The 23,583-nt window shown below is 44.5% G+C and overlaps 1 protein-coding gene across 1 annotated transcript in view; it reads left to right on the top strand.

Annotated features, from left to right (window-relative positions):
• The window catches only part of TMEM201 (transmembrane protein 201), a 44,168-nt gene that overhangs the window by 2,879 nt on the left and 17,706 nt on the right, over positions 1–23,583 (top strand). The window contains exons 2-6 of the mRNA XM_081923611.1: positions 7,487–7,607; positions 11,493–11,687; positions 14,531–14,707; positions 16,003–16,403; positions 18,137–18,340. Of these exons, the coding sequence (XP_081779737.1) occupies positions 7,487–7,607; positions 11,493–11,687; positions 14,531–14,707; positions 16,003–16,403; positions 18,137–18,340 (1,098 nt within the window). The remainder of the gene's footprint in view (positions 1–7,486; positions 7,608–11,492; positions 11,688–14,530; positions 14,708–16,002; positions 16,404–18,136; positions 18,341–23,583) is intronic.

The raw sequence follows: 23,583 nt of genomic DNA, 5'->3' as shown, positions 1-23,583 counted from the left end.
CCTTGTTCTCAAGGGTTGTGCTTCTGTATGAGTTGCTGTTCTGGGCTTGCCTCCTTCCAGTCCTAGAATCCCAAGGTGAGCAATGTATACAGATGCATGGGGTGGTAGGAGGAAAGTAGAACACTTTCTCACACACACACATCCGTACGTAAGATGTGGTGTAAGATTGAAATGTGCTTTCCAGTTATAATAGTTCCTTTGCTGCCAGAGGTTTAGGAAGAGTAAGACGTTCTCAATGGAATCAAGTCAGGTTTTTGTTTTTCTAGATTGTAGAGTTGGAAGGTGTACCCCAAGGTTCATCTAGGTCATCCCCTTGCAATGCAGAAATCAGCTAAAGAATCCATCCAACCTCTGTTTAAAAGACTCCATTGAAGGAAAGTCCACCACCTTCCAAGGGAGTCTCTTCTACTGGTTTGCATTCTCTCTGTGTTAAGGTAAAGGGACCCCTGACCATTAGTGGCCAACTCTGGGGTTGCGGCGCTCTGCTCGCTTTATTGGCCAAGGGAGCCGGTGTACAGCTTCCGGGTCATGTGGCCAGCATGACTAAGCCGCTTCTGGCAAACCAAAGCAGCGCACGGAAACGCCGTTTACCTTCCCGCCGGAGCGGTACCTATTTATCTACTTGCACTTTGACGTGCTTTCGAACTGCTAGGTTGGCAGGAGCAGGGACCGAGCAATAATGGGAGCTCACCCCGTCGCGGGGATTCGAAACACCGACCTTCTGATCGGCAAGTCCTAGGCTCTGTGGTTTAACCCACAGCACCACCCACGTTCCTCCCTTTACATGTAGTGATACCTTCTCTCTGTGTGTGGAAACACATTATTTAAAGCCACGTCCTCTGCAGTTGCATGTTTCTAATTGAATAAAGTGCCCCCTGAGAACAGTTTGGGTCTGTGCATTTAAAAAATGTTATTGTTACGAACCTGTGTTGGTCCTGTGCTAATTCAGCTGTCATTGCTTCCCATGGTGGAGGTGTCAGGACTCGTGGAAGCTAGTAAATCATAAGATAATAATTATTATTCCCTCACATTCCCAAGGGCCATATTCCCTTCTGAGGGCCACATCCTAGTATGGGTGGGGCTAGAGGCAAAAGTGGGCAGGGCAACTAATGTAATTTCCTCCCCTTTCATCCAGCGGGCTTGTTTCTATAAACACACAAGGCTCATGAGGATTCTGACTTTGGGGAGGGGGGTTCTGAGGACCAGATCATGCGACCTGGAGGGGCCACCCTTTGCATACATGATAGATTACATGCTTTACAACAGCCCTGTAAGGTGGGATGGTAGCATAGGTAGGTTGGAGGCTGAAAGGGAGAGCAGTGACTTTGAATGAGGATCTCCTTCCGTCTACTCAAAAGGAGGTCCATTGATTGTTAGTCACGATGGCTGGGCTGTGCGTCCACAATCAGGGGTGGTAGCAATGTTTTTGAATGCCAGTTGCTGGAAACTGGAGGGGAGAGGGCTCTTGTGCTAGGGTCCTGTTTTTGCTGCTTTCTCACAGGCATCTGCTTGGCCGCTCTGAGAACATGATGCTGGACTAGCCACCAACCTGGGCTCTCAGAGGCTTGCGTGGAAATCTCAAAAAATTCCAGCAAAGCAGAGCTTATTTTGTTTTGAGTCTGAAGCAGATGCTGCAGGTGAGCGTTAACATTCCTGTTGTTTGACTCGGGAGAATGATTACAGGAGGCAGGCAAAATGAGTGAATAGGTTTTTTTCATCCATTGCAGGCAAAGGATCAGCCTTGAGAATGGTGGAATGTGAGGAATGCATTTCGTTTGGGGAGGAGGTCTTGTACAGCCGCTTTTCTCCATCTTCCTCCAGGGGTCATGATGACCGGACATGGCCTGAGCAGAACTTGGGAAGAACATTTTAAAATGTCCACTTCCCTTTTTTGTGGCAAGTTAATGACTGCTTTCTTGCACTGCAACAGTGGCCCCCAAAGTTTTAATCCTTAAAATGCACCTCATCCCCGATTTTTAAAAAAACAACCACTTCTGGAATCATGTTACTCTTGCCTCTTAAATTTAGAAAAATATGTTTCTGTGTATTTCTCCATGAATTGTTATTTTGGACACGCAGAGGTGCAGTGGATACTCTCCTCTGAGTGTGGCTGGTTCTGGCAAGAAAAGGTTACTCTCCCAACAGCCTTTTCAAGTAGGCTAAGTGACAGCCTCATTTGTCCAAGGACCCCCATTGAGCTTCATGGCTCTGCAGTGTTATTTCCCTTATCCAGGATACATCTGACCTTGTTATTCATCATCTACGCTGCCTACAAGTTTTCGTTGAACTTCTGTGTTCTGGCCCTTAAATTTTGGCTCCCTGCTTGAGTTTTGTAGCCCAGGAATCAGGCCCAGCCTTCATAGTTTTGAGTAACTTTGGAATGCCGTTTGTGGGGCAAGCAGCTTTCCCCAGATAAGAGTTTAATGTGTCTTTTATCAGTGCCTTTGCCTTTCTGCAGAGTGTCCTTGAATTGTGATAAAACTCATTGCTTTTCTGGTTATAAAAATGGGTGTGTGTACCTCTCTGGCTTTTGCATGACTGGAATATAAGCTTACTTTGCAAAGGGAAGAGTCGCATCCCTTAAATGCTCACCTCTGCCTCTGGCATGTGGCCCCCAGAAGGTTACTAACAAGGGAATGTGGCCCTCAGGCTGGAAAAAAGTTTTCCCTTCCTTGTTCTAAGATATGTGTTTTGCTGGGGTTTCATTGCACGTGGGGAGGGGGTGCTGACTTCAGCTTTAAAGGAAAAATAATGTGAGGCGTCAGTCTATCAATGGCTATTGCTTATATTGATGAAATAGAACCTCCATATACAAAGGCAGTATACATCAGAACCCCATGTGCTGGTAACAGATGCAGGAGTGTAGTAAACGTTATGCAATGCTTCTGAATTTCTCGCCCTCTCCTGGACACAATGCTTGAGCGGGCAGATTTGCAGGGCCTGTGATTTGCCTGATAATCTCCATCTTGTTCAGACCAGCCACCCCCTTCTGTGTTTCCTTGATCTAAAACAGCATTGTTTTTGTTCTTAATGCGTCTGTGGCCCCAGACAGAGTAGGATCACGGAAATAGTGCCACGAGATTATCGCTTCTTCGTCTGAGAACGGCACAAGCGGAGGAAATCTCCACGCTGCTCCCAGTATGTCTGAAATGAAAGGATTGCCATACACCCTTCATTTGAGGAAGCAGAAGATGTTGTCAGACTCCACTTTTGCATCAGCCCAGAGCAGTGTTAGAAACTCAGATATATGAGCTAGGCACCAAATGGCTTCTTAAACCAGGGTTACAGTCAACCAAAATGGAACACCTAGTTGCCCTTTTTGGGTCAGATGGCTCGAAAGTCATTTTTTTCCCCATGCGGCTTTGGTGTTCCTGAAATTCATTCTGATTGTGCAGATAAAATATAATGAATAGAATTCCACAGGATGTGTCTGAAAATAGTCACGCTGCAAGGATCCCCAGGCATGCACCTCCAGGTGGGGGAGACGTCAGGTGCCATTCTGGCACCTGGGCACCTGGTAGCCAGGTGCAAAGTGTGCTGGGCGAATTTAGATTGCCGGCCCTGACCATTATCCATTCTGGCTGGAGCTGATGAGCATTGGAGTCCAGCAGTGTACAGTGGTACCTCGGGTTGAGAACTTAATTCGTTCTGGAGGCCCGTTCTTAACCTGAAACTGTTCTTAACCTGAGGTGCCACTTAAGCTAATGGGGCCTCCTGCTGCCGCCGCACGATTTCTGTTCTCATCCTGAAGCAAAGTTCTTAACCTGAGGTACTATTTCTGAGTTAGCGGAGTCTGTAACTTGAAGTGTCTATAACCTGAGGTACCATGAATAAATAATATTCATTAAGTGCCCTAAGGTCCCAATTTAAACACAGTGTTAAAAACAACTTGCGATTGCAAAAATAAGTCTTAAAAGTGGACATCACAAGTGTCAAAAGCTCAGGGTTAAGAGGTGTGAATATATACACATATATATACACATACACTGTTTAGCCCTTCTTAAAATAAGTTTTAAAAATAGTTTTGGTAAATTAAGTGGATTATTGTTACTGATGCTAAAAGGTGCCCCCTTCTGATAGATTGGTTGCCAGATTCTAAAGAAAGGTTAGGAGAGAGTGTGCAACACACACACACACACACACACACACACACACAGGTGTTCTCTCCTCTGAGTCTCAGGGAAAGGAGGAAGAATACCTCTTCTAAAACAATGCCTGCTGTGGCAAAAAGGGATCCGTTATTTGTGATTCCTGCATTGCTGGGAGTTGGACTAGATGACCCTTGGGATCCCTCCCAACTCTACAATTCTGTGTGCCCTAATGAAAATAGTTTGTTAATTCATTCCAAGAAAGAAGGGTCTGTGAGGTCCAAGCCTGCTGGTTGAGGACATGAGCCCAGGCAGGAGGTATGCTTGGCTTGCATTGCAGCAGATGGGTGTCCCAAGCGTTCCTTTGGCCCCTGTTTGCATCAGCTGGGCCTTTGTGCTCTGTGGTGCTTCCGACAGCTGTAGTTCAAAGGAGCCCTTGTGCTGAAGTCATGTGGAAACAGATGGTGGAGAGGTGTGTTGGGTAAGGGGAACGGAATTCCCATCTCGAGCAGCTGTGCTTGGCGGAATTTGAAGTCTTGTTTTGCCTGGAGTGATACCTGGCACTATATTATTGCTACTACTGTTGTTGTTGTTGTATTTATTTATATCCTGCTTTCCACCCAGACTCAAGGCGACTGACGCAGAATAAAACAACATGGAGATGATGATGATGATAATAATAATAATTAATTTTGCACCGCCCTTCATCTGAGGATCACAGGGTGCTTTACAATGTAAAAACACACAAAAAAAATAACGTAGTAACAAACAATACCATCCCATCCTGCACACACAGTTTAAAAGGCCATAGATTGTTTAATTAGCCAAAGGCCTAGGAGAAAAGGAATGTTTTTTGCCTGGCGGCTGAAGAAACATAGCGAAGATGCTTTGGGGAATACCTTGGCCGCTGACATACTTAGGGTGGGAGCAACTAGATGGCAGCTTTTTAGAAAATGTAATATGCTTTAAACACAAGATTATGAACTGACCTGGACCCTGCAATCATAATCTGAGGCTTCTCTTCATGAGAGGTCAAAACAGAAAGCTAGAAGAATATAAAAGATAAAAGTAATTGATCTCTAATAAAATTTTAAAAATATATAAAGGAAACAAATCTATTAAAACAGCACAGCACTATTAAAAGCCCTTTCCTTAAAAACCAGTCAATTCCCAAAGGCCTTTCGGAATGAGACAGTCTTCACCTGCCAGTCGAAGGACAACAAGGAGGGAGCCAGTCAAGCTTCTCTAGGAAGGGAGTTCCAGAGTCTGGGAGCAGCCACCGAGAAGGCCCTTTTCCACATCTACACCAAGTGTGCACATAAGGGTGGTGGCACTGAAGGTCACACAGCCCAGGCAGGTTCATATGGGAAAATATGGTCTCCTGATAGACTGGGCCTAAACTGTGTTGGGCTTTATAAGTCATTAGCAGCACTTTGAGTTTATAGAGAGGAAAGCTGTGCTGATGCAATAACTAACTGGCATTTGGGTCACCCATAATTTTTATTTTTATTTTGCACAGCATGGCTCTTCATATGCACAGACCCAAATACAAAAACACATGCCCCCTACTTAAACGAGGGGGGAGTAGCTTTCATCCCAGGTCAGGTCTTTGATGGTTAGTTGGTCGTCAGTGGTAGAGTATCTCCTTTGCATGCAGAAAGTCCCCGGGTTCAATCCTTGGCGTCTTCAGGTAGGGGTGGTGAAATCCTTGGGAGTTGCTGCCAGTCAGTGTAGACAGTACAGAGCTTGTCTGACTCAATGTAATACAATTTCTTGTGCTCCTGTCTGAGATGGCTTGTTCACATGAGTCAAGTCACCCACTTCTGTAGCTGCTGTGAAATAAAAGACCTCTATCATTATTATATACACACACAAGCTAGGCTTCTAAGCGCACTTTTCAAACACCAAGGCACCATGGCCCAAAGTTTAAAAAAAGAAATCCCATTAAAACATGAAAATATAAATGCACCTAATTAAAAGGAACACTAAAACAGTCCCATCGAAAAATAAACATTCACAGTTAAGATATGCAATTTAAAAATTCCATTATATGTATAACAATCCAAGGTAAAATTATGCAGTATAAAAGTCATTTTGAAACAACACAGCAATTAAAACAGGTTGAGTGAGCAAGGGAATGTCTGTGTGAACAAGTCTGTCTTCAAAAGCCTGTTCTTAGACTTTTGCTTATCTTTTTTTAAAAAAAAAACAAAGCAAATGACTCTCCCTCTGTCCAAAAGGGTTAAGCCCCAACAGCTGCTCATTTTGATGGCAAGTGTTTCATTCCAGTGCATAGACAGGCAATCCTTTTCTATTGAAGTTCTGCTTTTCACTTGTGGCTCTGCACATTTACTGTTTACAGCTGCCCCGTTAAGCTCTCTGATTTCGGGCAGCAAATTCTTCCCTTCCCAGAAAAATATGATGGGGAAATCCCAGCCATGGGCCCAGGCCTCCCTGGATTGGACATCTCTGGCTTTTCCATTTTCAGGGTCTCCATCTTATTTTTCCTTTTTGGCGGGAAAGGGGAAAATTTGGTCTGTTGCCTGGTAAAGAGAGGTGGGAGGATCTTGTGTTTGCAGTACTGTTCCGAATTGCTTCCAGGTCAACCTGCAAGCGTTTCTGGGGGTATGCCAAGCAACCGATTTGGTAACCCAAAGTTGAGGCCTTCTAACTGCTTGCTGCGGATGCTCAAAGGGATGCCCTGTGTTTGCTGTGTACCATGGTGGAGGTTGAAGCAAATTGAGGTTGCCTAGCAACCGTAGGACATGACCTTTGAAAGCCTGCAGGAAGTGATTAGAAGGCAGTCTCTTGTGGTTGCTATACAACCACTATTATTATTATTATTTATTATTATTAATTAAAATTGATCTCACTTTCTTTCCCCACCAGGTGGGCCTAAAGCAATTCCCGCTGTTAAAAAAAGCAAAACATCAACAGCGTACCTTTGAGCAGGAATTAAAAGCTTGTATCTTAACTAGGTCCTACTCAGAGTAGGCCCATTTGAAAATAAGGAACCCAAGTTAGTCATGCCTGTTAACTTTAAGATGGGTCTACTCTGAGGAGGACTAGCTTTTGGTTAATGGCCATGAATAACTTTAGGTCCGTTTGAGGAGAATGTAGTTGGATGTGGCCTAATTTGCATATAAAAAGAGTATATCAAACCGTGGGTATTATTATACGATTCTCTAAGCCCAGGGGTGGGGAATCACAGGCCATGGAGACTAATGTGGCCCCCCAGGCTGCTCTTGTCTGGCCCTCGGAAATCTCTCCAGAACCCACCCTGGCCCTGCTTCATAACTTCCTTGCTATCTTTTTGCCTGACTGAAATGTGTCACATTGGGCCTCATCCTCCCAGGGCCTAATTGATGTATACTTTTTTTTTATGCTGTTCCCCACAGGAAGAAACCCACCCACATGACCGTGAATTGCTGGTTCTGCAACCAGGACACTGTGGTTCCGTACGGGAACCGGAACTGTTGGGATTGCCCCAACTGCGAGCAGTACAATGGCTTCCAAGAGGTATGTTTCAAGAGTGGCACCTCGTAAAGCCTCTATGACGAGATGAAATGGCGATCAAGGGCCAAAGCAAGCTGGGTTGCCTCCAACTGAGGCCACGTTCACATCATGTGTTTAAAGCGCTATGATACCACTTTAAACCGTCATGGCTCCCCACCCCCCAATTTTTTTATATAGTTTGTTAAATGTGCTGAGAGCTGTTAGGAGGTCTCCTGTTCCCTTCATGGAGCTACAATTCCCAGCATTCTGGGAATTATAACTGTGAGGAAAATAGGGTCTCTTAAGCAGCCTTTACCCTTAACAAACTACTGTTTCCAGGATTTTTTGCCTAGGGGGGCCATGACTGTTAAAGTGCAGTAATAGTGCTTTAAATATATGGTGTGAATGTGGCCTAGGTTTTGCTCCAGAGTAGACCCATGGAAATTAATGGCCCTACGTTAGTCATGGTCATTGCTTTCAATGGGTATGCTCTTGGGTGGGGCTAGCCTTGAGTACAAACCCAGTGCCATCCCATGTGCATATATGTCTGTTCGATATTGGTGTGTATCAATTTATGAATCCCCTTTTACATCTATCTATCTGTCTATCTAATTTCATTACATTTATATCCCACCTTTTTTCTCCTGAGAGGAGCTCAAGGTGGTGCACACACACTTCTCCCCATCTCTTGTTTCATCCTCACAGCATCCCTGTGAGGTAGGCAAGGCTGACGGGTAGCGACTGGCACTGAAGATACGCAATACAGTTTGAACACCTTAAGGCAAGAGACCTTTTCACGCAGCTGGAAAAGCTTGTCAAAGCAAAAATGTAATTGGGTTGTTTCTGGGAAGTACAGATTGTGGGTGCCTGCTGTATTGCAGCAGGGCTGCTGTTCCGCAGAACAGGGGCAACCACAACAAAGGCCCTGCTTCCGAGTTGTCAGGGTATGGGCTTCTGATTTTTTGGGTGTATGTCCCCGTTGGTAGAATTTACTGGCAGAGGTTGAGGGTGGGAGCTTAAAAGCAAAAGTTGGTGTAACGAGTGAACCACCTTTAGGGTTGAAGGGAGGAGATATTTTTGTGGTGTGGAATCTTAAGGTAAGTGGGGTAGACTTGGAGTGAGCATTGAATGAGAATCAGATGACAGTGGGCTTAGTAGGTAACTTAACAGCTTCAGATCAGTTTACCTGTGAGTTCACCTGACCCCATCCGTATATGCTCGCTCCGCCTCTTCATTCTGCAGAATGTGACAAGGCGCCACATAATAGTCATTCTGCATTTATAAGGAATCCATCCTTTAGCGTGGCAACACCCACACTTTGGAACTCTCTGCCTATTGAAACCAGGGAGGCGCCTTCACTGCACTCTTTTAGGTGCCTGCTAAAATTGTTTTTGTTTAGACCAGCCTACCCAGATATTTTACCTTCCTAAAATCTAGATTTTAGGTTATTGTTTATTTTAATTATTATTCATTATTATTCTTTATTGATTTTATATACTTCCCTATTCCCGGGGGGTCTCAGGGTAGTTTACAGAATAAAATCAAGATATAAAGCCACAAAATACATAATAAAAAATAAAAACAACAACCGAATAGCCCCTCCCCACAAAAAAACCCAACACATTTTTAAAGGGCATAGGATTTAAATCAGATCAACCAAAGGCCTGGTTAAAAAGGAATGTTTTTGCCTGGCACCTAAAGGTGTATAATGAAGGCACCAGGAGAACTTCCCTGGGGAGAGCATTCCACAGACGGGGAGCCACTGCAAAGAAGGCCCATTCTCGTATTGCCACACTCCGGACCTCTCAAGGAGGAGGCACAAGATAATTATTTTTGAAGATTTTAAATAGTTGCTTTTGATGGATCATTTCATTGTGTTATTCATTTTGTAAACCACTTTGAATCTTTCTGGGTGTGTTTTTTTACAATCAAGAGGTATAATACACATTTTATGAAATAAAATCCATCTGTACTTCACACTTTACTGTGAATTGGTTCCTCAAATAAACTCTGGTACAATTTTTAGCCATCTTCCATACAAGAGAAGCGGACTGTTGCCCTCTCACTCAGTTCTGCCTTAGTTGGATCTCGCCAGTTTTCCCAGAGGTCCTCCGGTTGGCGAGACTCATTAAACCAAATGCCCCAGTTACTCTTATGAATTGGCTTTGAAAGATCCCTACTGGATCATCAGATCAGAAGGCCCATCTAGTCCAGCATCCTCAAAGTGGCCAACCAGGTGCCTATGGAAAGTCCACAAGCAGGGCAGTGGTGCACTCCCCACTTGAGAACCACAGCAACTGGTTTTCAGAAGTTTACTGCCTCTAGCCCTGGAGGGTAGTACACAGCTGTCATGGCAAGTAACCACCAATAACCCTATCAGTGAGAGGTGCTAGGACTTTAATTAAGGTTTGTTTTGTGGCATACCACTTGTGGGTTTTCCAAACCACGAGCCTGGGTTTGGCTGTGATGCTAAGCCCAACTGTTTCTTGGCTCACACCAGCAAGAGGAGCAAAGAAGAAGGGCGGGTTATAAACTTAAAACAATAATTTGAAATGATAATAAATAACTTCCCAAGGTTGCTCTTGTTGACCCTTAAAAATTAAGAGCATCTCAGGGTGCAAATAAATCTATGGATTTTGCCTCCGTTTGGCAGCCATTTGTTACTTATGTGGCTGGCCAATCACAGGAATGACAAGTCCCTATGAAATACAGCTTTGTTCTGTATTCATAATATTTTGTTTTTGTTTTGTTTTTTCATTCCCCTGCCCAAATTATTTTAATTGATTTTTAACCCAATTATACAGATTTCTGGGTCGTCTTAAGGGCTTGGTGCCCATGGGAAGGTCCCTAACCGTAGGACCAGGGGGAAACTCTGGCCCTCCAGATGTTGTTGGGGCTGGAGTTCCATTTGACAACAGCGAGAAACAGTATCTTCATCTCAGTATTGTGGAATGCTCTGCCAGTAGAGATTCAGCAGGTGACTTCTGTCACAACTTTTAAATGCCTGCCAAAAACTTACCGTATTTTTCGCTCTATAGGACACACCGGCCAATAAGACACACCCAGTTTGTGGGGGAGGAAACAAGAAGAAAAAAATCCTGAACCCCAGAAGCCAGAACAGCAAGAGGGATCTGGTTTCTGGGATAGCCTCTTGCTGTGCTGGCTTCAGGGACAGCCTGTGAAGCCTCCGCAGGGCAGCGGGGTGCCCTGCAGAGGCTTTGCGCAGCTAACCCCAAGCTAGAACAGCGAGACCCAGCGCTGCGCAGCGCTCCGTCTTGCTGTTCTGGCTTTGGGGACAGTCTTTGAAGCCTTCTCAGGGCACTGCACAGCCTGCATTCGCTCCATAAGACGCACACACATTTTCCCTTACTTTTTAGAAGGGAAAAGGTGTGTCCTATAGAGCGAAAAATACGGTATATTCTGTTAGGCTTATGCAGGCAGTTAAGAATGCATCTTTTCATTGTAGGTAGCTGATTTCTGATTTTAACTCTTTAATATGTTTTTTTTTAATTGTATGGTGGCCCACAAAAGGGCCTTCTCTGTGGCAGCCCCTAAACTGTGGAGCTCCCTCCCCACAGAGGTGCATCTGTCACCTTCATTATACAGCTTTTGACATTTGAGGTGTACATTTTTAGGACCCACCTTATTTCTGTAACTGTTAAGTTGTTTTAAAGTGTTTGTAATATTGTGCTCTAATGTTGTGTGTTAATGTAACCTGCCCTGGAACCAAAGGCTGCAGATAATAAAAAGTAAAACAGTGTGCAATTGTTGTGAACTGCTCCGATTTTAAAAAAATATATGAATAGCCGTATATAGATATTTTTATGAATAAATAAAATTAAAATGTTGTAGAGCAGCAGAAAGGAGACTGGAGTAACCATTGCCTCCCCTTTTGACCCCTCTTGGCAGAATGGAGATTACAATAAGCCGATCCCAGCTCAGTACATGGAGCACCTGAACCACGTTGTGTCTGGGGCCGGCGCCTTCTACGACCCCACCAAGCCCCAGCAGTGGGTGAGCAGCCAGGTCCTTCTCTGTAGGAAGTGCAACAACCATCAGACCATGAAGATTAAGCAGCTGGCGTCCTTCACTCCCCGGGAGGAGGTATGAACTGATCTCGGGACTCAGAGCAGCCCTTCATTTTAAGGTTCTGGTACTTAACCTTCCCTAAGGCCATAAACCCACAGAAGGGGAAGCTCGACCCAGGAAACAAAAGCGACCCTCTGGATCTTAGGAAACGAACCTTTTGTGGTTGTTTACATCGTTCTATTTCATGTACACACCATACTTTTAAATGTATACATTTCACGTCCCCACCAAAAATTGTGGGAGCTGTAGTTTGTGTGTGATTTCTTTCATGGAAAACTTACAATTCAGCGACCAATTGAAATAAAGAGGAAACAACATAATTGCATTAAAATTATACACAAAAGGATGCAGCTTTACATTGCTGCATTCACACTCCCTCGGAAAAATAATTATTATTGATATTGGGGTGGAGGTAGAAACAGGACCTTTCCTTGCTTTTCCTTTTTCCTAAGGATTTGCTTTGTTAAGAACTATCAAGATGTTGTCCTCAATATCTTATGGTATTCTCACTTGAAGTTGAAAAGAGTAGCCCATTTCACAGGAGGCTTTTGAATATTGTTATCATTTTGTCTAAAATGAATTTTAGTTTATGAATCTAAACTCTGACTGCATACATCTGCACCATACATTTCGAGCTCCCCCCACCAAAAAAACAATAAAATATTAGGGAATGTGTTCTTCCTGTCACAGCTGCAACCCTCCCAGGACTCTTGGGGAGGGAGGAAGCCATGTTCTTTAAATGCATGATGTGTATACAGCCACAGTCTGAATCTGCAATGCCCTGCAAGTGTCTTCTGCTGCTGCCTTGTCGTCCTACCCCCTTTGTCTCTATTACCTTTCCCCGCCCCCCGCCAGTAAACTCCAGGTGGTGACATCTTTGAAAATGCCTGCCCCACTTATTTCAGGTGTCATGGCAACCAGGATAGCAATGGCAAGACACAGGCTGGCTTTCCCCATCCATGACTTAACACAAGAAGCTTTTTGTCTGGTTGGAGGGTGCCTTGAGGGAAAGTGAGCTTACATAGCTAAGCACATGGGGAACCTTTTCCCCCTTAGTTGAGTTTCTGGGGGACATGTGATTGAGAGGGAACTGAATCTCATGCAGGTAGTTCTTAGGCCATGTTCACACAACACATTTTTAAGCACTATAATAATAATAATATGATTTATTATTTATACCCCGCCCATCTGGCTGGGTTTCCCCAGCCACTCTGGGCAGCTTCCAACCGAATATTAAAAACAATACAGCATCAGACATTAAAAACTTCCCTAAACAGGGCCGCCTTCATTTGTCTTTTAAAAGTAAAATAGTTGTTTATTTTCTTGACATCTGCTGGGAGGGCGTTCCACAGGGTAGGCCCCACTACCACTTTAAACAGCTGTAGCTTCCCCCAAAGAATCTATTTGTTAAGGGAGTTGAGAGTTGTTAGGAGACCCCCGTTCCCCTCACAGAGCAAAAATTCCCAGAGTTCCTCGGGAAGAGGGTTTTATGGTTAAGCCATTCTGCGAATTGTCCCTCTGGGAGGGGAATAGGAGTCTCTTAACAGCGCTCAGAACTCTTTAACAAGTAACAGCTCCCATAATTCTTTGGGAGAAACCATGGCTGTTTCAAGTGTTATCATAGTTCTTTAAATGTGTGGTCTGAATGTGGTGATGCTTATGACTTGGTAGAATGTTGCTCCCTGTGTTGTATACAATAAGACCCAGCAGAAAAATACTGATCCATCAGTGAAATTTAAAATGACCCAGGACAGTGGTTCACAAACTTTTTTTTCTGGGCCACACTTTCAGAATAAAAATTTGCTCATACCACCCTGAATTTTTTTATTGATAAAGAAATACATTTGAAAACAAAAAGAAACAACTCCTAGCACTGATTGATTTATATCATGGAACACAACTTCCTCATAACATCACCATGGGACATCCAGAAAATATAAATCAATGCAGCTACATAAGAATAAGGATTATTCCCAAAATATAATTATAAACGAGCCTCTTACATATGTATCATAATAATGTATACATGAAATTCATACTTATTTAGTCATGTTCTGGATCACAACTAGGAATGTCCTCAAGTTTCACTTGATACTCTTGCTTTCTTTTTGAAAGGATAGCTAACCCCTTTCTGCAAGAAAATAATATTTTTATATTCTACCATACTTCACTACAGTGAAATGTTCAAATGTTTCCTTGAGTGTCTTTGAATCTCCCTGCCACACCAATGTGGTGTGCCACACCTTTTGAGAACCACTGGCCTAGGAGTTTTAAAAGCCTGAGAGGGTGAGGATGAAGGCTTTTTTTTCCAGTCGGAACTCACCAGAACTCAGTTCCAGCACCTCCCAGGTGGGCGCCATTGCCATTACAGTGGTACCTCGGGTTAAGAACTTAATCCGTTCTGGAGGTCTGTTCTTAACCTGAAACTGTTCTTAACCTGAGGTACCACTTTAGCTAATAGGGCCACCGCGCCACTGGAGCACAATTTCTGTTCTCATCCTGAAGCAAAGTTCTTAACCCGAGGTACTATTTCTGGGTTAGCGGAGTCTGTAACCTGAAGCATCTGTAACCTGAAGTGCCTGTAACCCGAGGTACCACTGTATAAGAGAACAAGGGATGCGTTCATGGTGAGTTCCGGCACCTCTTGTTCTAGAAAAACAGCACTGGTGAGGATGTTTTCTGCCTGGTACCGATGTTCCTCTCTTCTGCTTCGTCTCTAACAATGAGGTAGCAGAGATACTCATGAAACAGGAGCATGTGTCTGGTGCTCTTTTTCTGGTGGGGATTGAAGCCGGAAGTGTCTTGGCATGCAGAACTCCTCCTCTCCCAGCTAAGCTTCTGCTCCTTCTTCCGGGCAGGGCAAGTACGACGAGGAGATTGAGGTCTACAAGCATCACCTGGAGCAGACCTACAAGCTCTGCCGCCCTTGCCAGGCCGCAGTGGAGTACTACATCAAGCACCAGAACCGGCAGCTCCGCGCCCTGCTGCTTCGGCACCACTTCAGCCACCGGAAGACAGACAAGACCTACATGCAGGTGAGGGAGAAGGAACAGGAAGGAACGGCTGTTGATTGGGGGTGAGCGGGGCATAGCACTTGGGCAGGAAGTGACAGCTGTTCATTGGGCAGGGCATCCTGTTTGGATGGGCTGTGGGAGCAACAAGTGCTGAACCCAGAAGAGGATGGACACACAGCGATGGTGGAATCTGAATCATGCATTTATTTTTAAATTGTCATATTTTTTCTCTTAAGTAGGGCTTTCCCATCCAGCATGCTTTTCCCATTCTCTGTTTCTTTACACCAGGCCTTCTCTCTTCTCCCCGTTTTTCTGCCACTGAATTTTCTCTTGCGCTTATTTTGCCACCCATGTGAAAATTGGATCAAGGGCTGCATGAAATTAGGTGTGATGCTGCAAGTTGCCATCCATTACGCTACATCACAGTTTAGTGTCATATGTGACCTGTTTCCTATGCTATGCCACAGTTTAGTGTTACATGGGACCTGGGTCATATGCTACATAAGCCCTTCATGGCCTAGAACCCTCGTACCTACGGGACCTCCTCTCCCGGTATGCCCCACGGAGGACCTTATCCATAAATAGCAACACCCTAGAGGTCCCGGGCCCTAAGGAAGTCAGATTAGCCTCAACCAGAACCAGCGCCTTTTCAACACTGGCTCCGGCGTGGTGGAACGCTCTGTCTCATGAGACCAGGGCCCTGCAGGATCTGATTTCTTTCCGCAGGGCCTGTAAGACAGAGTTGTTCCGTCTGGCCTTTGGCTTGCAGTTAACTTGATCCCCTCCCCCTCTTTCCTTTTTCCTTTCTCCTTCTGTGATGGAACTCCTATTTGGGGACTTCCCTGGCTTTTTTCTGGCCCACATAGGACCAGTCTGGATAGTTGGCCTTGGTGAAGATTTGATGTTTTCATCCCCTAAAAGTTTTTGATTTGAGTTTCTACTGAAATGAGGCTGCATTTTAATGTTGTACTTTAATCTTGTTTTTAAGTTGTATTTTAATCATTTGTTTTTATACTTGGTGTTAGCCGCCCTGAGCCTGGTCTTGGCTGGGGAGGGCGGGTTATAAATAAAATTTATTATTATTTATTATTATTACATCACAGTTTAGTGTTACATGCAACTTGGGCCACATAACCTTTCCAGTGGTTTAGAAGCCTACCTAGAATGCAAGCATTTCTTGCCTGTTGGCTCAGAAGCTGCCAAGAGAACCAGCTTGATCCCACACAGTTGTGTTCCCTTCCATGTAGGTATAAAGACAACTCACACAGCCCGCACTGTGATCTTGTGAGTCTGAAGGTTCTTCTCTTCCCCTGCAGAGTTTTTATGCTGCGGCTTCGTCCACCACCACAGCCACAACCACACCAGCCCAAGTGATCGCTCTCCGGTTCCTGGCCTTCCTCAGCTGCGTTGTTCTCGTCACGATGGCCTTGTACGGGTCGGGCAACCCGTTCTCCCCTGAGCATGCAACTCCTCCTTCTCTGGCAAGCCCTGGGCCAGCGAGGAATGACACAGGCTCATCGCCACCAGCAGTGCCACCACCGGGCAATGGCACTCTACTGGAAGTCCTCAGCTGGCAGGAAGTGCTCCGGCTGTTGCCAGAGCAAGTCGTGGAGACTCTGAGAGTGGCTTGGTCTTACGGGAAGAACCACCAGATTGCAGTGGTCGTCCTTGGTCTTCTGACGTGCTCCTTAGCCATGCTGCTGGCGGGACGAATTAGGTATGGGGGTTTTTGGGATGCGTTTTAAATCATTTATTCATGGAGTTTATGTACTACTTAATTATAAATTATACATTTTATGAAATAAGATTCCCAGACATGGAGAATGTTGATGTGTGTTTTAATCTTTTTTTAAAGCTTATTGCTGGTTTTTATCTTTTTAATATTTTCAAATTGTTGTCTTTACTGATAATTTTACTGCTTTATTCTCTTCACAAACTGCTTTGACCGTTTTGTAAGCGGTGTGTTTAAACTTTATGAAATAAATAAATTATTAACGTTTCTAAGCATTGTATGTAGAAGCCATACAGAGAAGAAAGCAACAATAACAAAATCACCTTAAAACAATAAAATGCTCACCTTTTAAAATCCTTGCTGGAGTAAGGCAGTCACATACCTGAAGTTCCTTGTTAACTTTTTAAAAATGGAAACAGGTTTTGTTTTCTTCTCTGCATTGTAGCTGGTGCAGTCCTTTTTTACTAGATTTTCTACCTGGCTGTGAGTCTTTGCAGCTGCAGTCAAAACTGACTTTTGCAAAGTTAGTTGGCATGTTAATTACGTTCAAAAGAGGAAACCCATCTGTAAATCAAACACTGGGGATTTAGAAAGCGAAAGAAAGGGGGCTGCTGGTTAAAGGAACCCTTCCCCCACCGTGGGAATTGGGAGACCAGCAACATCTAGGGGCCACAGGTTCCCCACCCCACTTCTAATAGGATGGTGGAGTCTTAGGATTGTGGCCAACACTATACCTACTCAGAGGGGACCCATTGAAATGCATGGACCTTAGCCACAGACGTTGATTTCAGTGGGTCTTTTGAGTAGGACTAGTGTTGGATACAACCCAGCACCTCCCTGTGACTGCTTCTGTTCAATATATGTGTGTATTATATGATGTAGTAATTTACATGTTGCCCTTTACATACGGTTCAAGTTGATTTAAACCAAAAACAACTAAAGGAACAGCTAGAAAAAACAGCTTGAGTACGAAACTCAGATATGTACTCTAGGTGCCAAATAGCTCCTTAAACCATGGTTACAATCGCCAAAGCGGAATGTCTACTTTCCATTTTGGGGCAAGACGGCTCTGAAGTCTTATTTTTCAAACGATGAACTGACTGAGATTGATTCTCAGTTAAACATCTGGCTAGTTCAGATGGCAACCTTGAGCTAGATTAGGAGCTTTGAGAACTTAAATAAAAGTCCCTTGATCCAGGGACAGCCCACATATATATTGGCCTGTTCCAACCTCATTTTCTTAATGGTGACTGCTCCTGCTCAGGCTACACATAAAAAGCATTTTTGGTTCCAGAAATTCATTCTGATTGTACAGATAAAATATAACTGGTAGAATTCTACAGGATGGGGCATTAATGTGTGAAAACAGTCCAGATCCAATGATCCCCAGACATGCACCTCCAGATAGTGGAGATTTTAGGCACCATCCTGGCCCCCAATCATCTTCAAGTGGTCAAAAGCCAGGTGCAAAAAGTGTTACTGTTTCTGGAAAGTACAGATAAGAGGGTGCCTGCTGTATCTCAACAGAGATGTTGTTCCACAGATTGGGGCAGCCACCCAGAAGGCCCTGCTCCGAGTTGCTCTGATCTCTTCCCCCTGAATGATCAGGGGGAATAAGTTGCTAAATGATTTCTTCCCCCTTCTTTCCATCATTGGTTATTACTGCACGGTGTAGCCAACAGAGGCTGGTTTTTAACTCCCCCCCCCCCATGTTTCAGGCTTCGCCGGATCGACGCCTTCGCCTCTGTCCTGTGGCTCCTGGTGATGGGCTTCCACTTGGTGGAGCGCTACCTGCAGGCAGACACCCCCAGCTGGCTCGACACAGCCAAGTTCGGCACCACCTCGCTGTGCTGCCTGGTGGGCTTTGCGGCTGCTGTGGCCACCCGGAAACCAACGGGCCAGCGGAGACCCCGGCCCCGAAGGTCAGAGCCAGAACAGTGACTGTCGGGGGCGGGACAGATACCCTGAAAAATCCAAGCCTTCAAATTCACTGCTGCTGGCGCTTCTCTTTTCTCTCCCTTCCTCTCTCTTCCTCCCAGCCCCCTTTTAATTTTGTTTTAGGTTGCTTCCCTCCCCCCCCCCCACTTTCTTCCCTCCTTTCTTATTATACCTTTAAGAAACTGTGAAGCATCTTCCTTCTCCTAGCTGGCTGTAGCACAATTGCAGACCTCTCCCAGTTGCTCCAGTACTCCTTCATCCTCCTCCATCTAAATCCCAGATCCTTCCAAAACAAATCACACTCCATGAATTGCTCCTCTCTGTGTGAATTATCATATAACACATCGTCCATCTTAGTTTTTGTTTTTGTTTGGCGGTGAAAAGGCTCTCTTTTCCCCCCTTTTTTGGTGGTGTGTGTACCACCAGTTATTCACAGTGAGAATCCCCGTGTGTTATCTCAACTTGCTGTCAATGCTGCAGACTAAACCAGTTTGAAATGGGTTTCGCTGTTGCATCTTCCCTCAATACTCCCAAGAATTTTGTGTGCACATTCATTTTCTTTATAATTTTTTTGTGAGAATCAGTAGTTGGCGATCTTTTAGAACCAAACCATATTTCCCAGGATTCCTTGTTTGGTTGGGAGCTGTGATGGTTCCAACTTGATTGAAACTAGTTTAAATGTATAGTGTAGGTGTGCTTTAAGGGATTAGGTCTGCTTACATTTTGCGTGTGTGTGTGTTCTGGAGTTTCTAATTTTTATACTGACGTACTTTTTTTTATAACAATACTACATAAATAGTGGAGTGGACTTGAAGTGGATCTAAGCTGGACTCCCCCTAACTTCCTTATTCTCAGTTTATCCTCTGTTAACAGCATGTTGCTGCTTGTGTCTTTTAAATTTCTGAAATAATGGGGGGGTGACTTAATTAGCAACAGCAAAAAACACCCTCTTTTGATTTCAGTTCAAGTTGTGTTGTGCTAACCTTTGTTTAATGTATGGCCACTTTAGCCTCCCCCCCCCCCCCAATCCCCGCCCTTAAGCCTTAGTTCCAGCCATCCTGGGATCCAAAGTGGATCAGGATGCTTTTCGTTCCGTCAAAGATAGTGACATCAGCCACACTCTGATGCTGATTTTTAAAAGGGGAAAGGGCGCAGTGATGATGGCAGCTTCCTGTACGCTGAGCTAGCCGAAATGAGCCAAGAACCCTTCCTTTCTCCTTCTCAGTCCCGTCTATAACGATGTCTGCCAAGAATTCAGTGCTCAAACAATAGGGCGCCTGGCCGAGTCTCTTCCATTCACTTGAAGTCCTATCAGTCTCAGCTCTCCCCCTGCGTCTATTGAACATATCTTTGCCTTATTTGCTGGTATGGAGTTGTACGTCATTCTTTTTTAAATATATATATTTTTATTTCATAACATTTATACACTGCTTGATTGTAAAAAAATTAAAAGGCTCAAAACAGTTTACAAAAAGGTAAGAGAGTTAAAACTATTTAAAATGCTCCTATGAAATAATCAATGATAAGCTAAAAGCAGATTAAACACCTGTCAGCAATCTACATGTCTAGGTAGGCTTCTCTAATCAGAAACGTGTTTAACAAGTGCTGAAGAGACTGCAGCGAAGGCATTTCTTTGGTGTCAGTAGGCAAGGAATTCCAAAGTGGGTGCTGCTACACTAAAAGATGAGTTTCTTGCAAATACAGAACAGGTATTATGTGGCACCTGGATCAGTGCCGGTTCTGCACTGGCATTTTAAAACATAACCTTGCTTTTAAAAAACTATACTTTACAGCACACATCACACACAAACTCCCAGGGGCAGAGTCCCTGTGGCACCCACCCAATCCTAGGGCTTGAGCAGCCCTCTGCTGTTTGCCTTTAGCAAGGCTACATCATTGAGCACTCCTGTGACCCTCTGAATTGTCTCTTGGCAGCTTCTCCTGCTAAAGTAGTGATGTTCCTAATCCTGTAAGACAACGAAGAAGGATCACTGTTTATTATCATTTTTTTTTATTTCTTCACCGTAAGGTCCCAGGTGAGGTTAAAACAGTTTAAAAAAAAAAGATTGAAATTGGTTGAAATAATTTACAGTTGGAAAGATAGTGTGGACCCTAAATATATATTTGTTGCGGCAACTTACAGAACAGAAGTTTTTAATTCTTACAGCAGACTATTTCAGCTTCCTCCTTCCCATCAGTTGCTCTGATAAGTGATGCTATTCCCAAAGGTGGTGGCTACAGAGCTTTGAGGATAGAATGCTCAGAAGGCCTTCATTTGCTTTTAGAATACAAGGTTTCTGGGTTGTTCTGTTGCTATAATAGATGTGTATTTTCAGTGACTAGCTGCACCACAGGACAAACTTGTCTGAAGTGCCATTTGGTGCTTTAATTGCTATATTTCTTCTAAATAGTGTCTGATGTCAGAGGCCAGGGTGAAGAGGTGCATCGTCGGCCTATACTGAAAGCTAGGAAGGTGCCTGTTGCAACTCTGTATGAAGTTGCTGCAGTGCTTGTTGCGAAAACCTTCCAGGGTTCCTATTTTTAATTGTGGACTGGCTGTTGCCTTGGCCCACGCCCTCGATAGACTGATGACCTTTAATGTCGTATTTGTGATTGTTTATTACCAGATTGGTTCACAGCTTGAGTGGGAAGGCTCTGCACACGTTTTATAGTCTTTCTATTTATAATATTTTAGCTTTCTCCCTTGAAGGAACACTCACACAGCTTTCCCCTTTTTATCTGCCACAGAACTCAGCTGTGTTGTTTACCTCCCACAGAACACACTTAAGGCAAAGATTTCCAGACTTGATCCAAATCTGAAATTTGTCTTCTGAGCAATCTCGTTTGTCTGTGGCTGGCTGCGGGGGATTATAGAAAATATTCTGTGATATACGCACACCATTCATTGAGGCAGGAGACGGTTAGGGCTTCTTCACGCCAGCTGTGCTGTGATTGCATGAGACCTAACACCATTCTCCATGGCTTCGCGTTGCAAGGGAAGAAGGGGTAATAGGTTGGAGTGGCCATCCTAGAGGGAAGCTTGTCTTCCGCTATTGAAAAACAATAATCAAAATACATCAGAACACTTTTAGAACCATGCACTAAAATCTAGTTTGCCCTGACAGCAGCATAGAGGTCAGCATCCTCTGCACTTAGCTTCGAAAGGAAGGTCTTAGCCTGACAGCAGAAGGATAACAAAGGAACCAGGCTAACCTCTCTTGGGAGGGAATTCCGCATTGTGGAAGCAGCCACAGAAAAGGATCCCCCCCCCCTTCTGATGCTGATGGGTCTGAAAGAAGGCGCTCACCTGAGTATCTTAGCACTGGGCAGGTTTGTATAGGGAAATAGATCTTTCAGGTAGCCTGAATAGCTCAAGCTATTATCGCTAGCATGATGAATTTTATTCTTTATTGCTGTTCACTAAACCTTTGCATGTTCCTCTTTTTTCATGTCTGTGGTTGGGGTGGGGGCTGCTATTATACTTTACCCTAAACACGTTATCCTCTATTTCTACCCTCTTTCTCTCCCTTCTTTCCAAAAGTGTGTGTGTGTGTGTGTGTGTGTGTGTGTGTGTGTGTGGCTCAATGGACTGATGGTGCTTCCCTTTGCTTTTTGTGTTTTAAAAACTGCTTTAACTTTTATTGTTGTTGGTTGTTGTTTTTTTAATAGCCTGCTTTTGCAAACACAAAACTTTTTTTATTTCTTTTGCCATTGCATGAAGGCTGGCGATTGAATTTAGCCTCATTAGCCAACGTGATTATTTATTCTCTAATATTATATTAAAAGCGTATTTAACAGAGGCAAATAGCTTGCTTCCTTTTAAAAGCTCTTTTTTAAAGTCACAAAAATAGAAGGTAGGTTAAAGGGGAATGGGGGGCGTGTCATATAAAGAGTTTTTCCTTCTGTACGTACTACTTACGGTAAGGAAAAGTGTAGCCATTATTGCCTTGTTTCCCCTGAAAAAAATGATGTTTGATAAAACCTTCCTTTGAAGGAACAGTGTCTAGTTCTGAAGGGTGTACATGTGTGAATGTCAATCTGTCTTCTGTGAAATTTGCTAGGTTCTATGATGGACACGGGTGGCACTGTGGTCTAAACCACAGAGCCTAGGACTTGCCGATCAGAAGGTCGGCTGTTCGAATCCCCGCGACGGGGTGAGTTCCCGTTGCTCAGTCCCTGCTCCTGCCAACCTAGCAATTCAAAAGCACGTCAAAGTGCAAGTAGATAAATAGGTACCGCTCCGGCGGGAAGGTAAACGGTGTTTCCGTGCACTGCTCTGGCTCGCCAGAAGTGGCTTAGTCATGCTGGCCACATGACCCGGAAGCTGTACGCCGGCTCCCTCAGCCAATAAAGCGAGATGAGCACCGCAACCCCAGTCGTCCGCGACTGGACCTAACGGTCTGGGGTCCCTTTACCTTTATGATACAATGGGGACCCCAGTGTGTGCATTTTTATTTCAGTAATTGCAAAGGAAGCTGCCTTATACAGAGTCAGACCCTGGATCCATCTTGCTTGGTTTTGTCTACACTGACTGGCAGCAGCTCTCCAGGGTCTCAGGCAGAGAACCTTCCCAGCCCTGCCTGAGAATGCCAGGGATTGAACATGGGACCTTCTGCATGCAAAGCAGATTCTCTAGCATTGAGCTATGGCAAATCATGGTTTTCAGTTCTGGGCTGCCAGGACATTGCAAAGTGTCTATTGAGAGTCCTGCTAAACCATCATCAAGCTCCCTGGCCTATGACTGGGACAGTGCCCAAACTTGATCCTACAAAGAGCACCCTGCAATCCATCACTAAGATGAGAAGACCTAAGGCTGAAAAGGGCATGCTAGCCACATGCTTTTTGTGGTCTTAATGTGTGCTTGCTGCTAACATGTGTTGCAGCCTTCTGAGTAACCTCAGCAGGGGAGTTCTAGTATGGTCTCAACTTCAATGGAAACGTGAAGTGCGAGTTATGGGCTGGCTCAGGCCTTCTCGTGTGTTTCATACCCTTGGAAAGCAGCCCTGTTTAATGTAGCTGTGACATCTGCATTGCGGGGGTTTGGACTAGATGACCCTTGGGGATTCCTCCCAACTCTACCATTCTGTCACTTTGCCTAAAGAGAGGAGGGGATCCTTGAATGGGTTGCCTCTCCCACTTGCTCCACTGGGCAGGTCCTTATGCAAATTAGGTGTCATCGCCTCACGTAGGACAGCAACATCACTCCAGCTCCTTCCTGCCTAGCTCC

Source organism: Podarcis melisellensis, assembly GCF_964234715.1.
Source record: "Podarcis melisellensis genome assembly, chromosome: 8".
Lineage (NCBI taxonomy): Eukaryota > Metazoa > Chordata > Lepidosauria > Squamata > Lacertidae > Podarcis > Podarcis melisellensis.
Note: the sequence above shows the minus strand (reverse complement) of the source record. Positions and strands in the feature narration are given on the sequence as shown.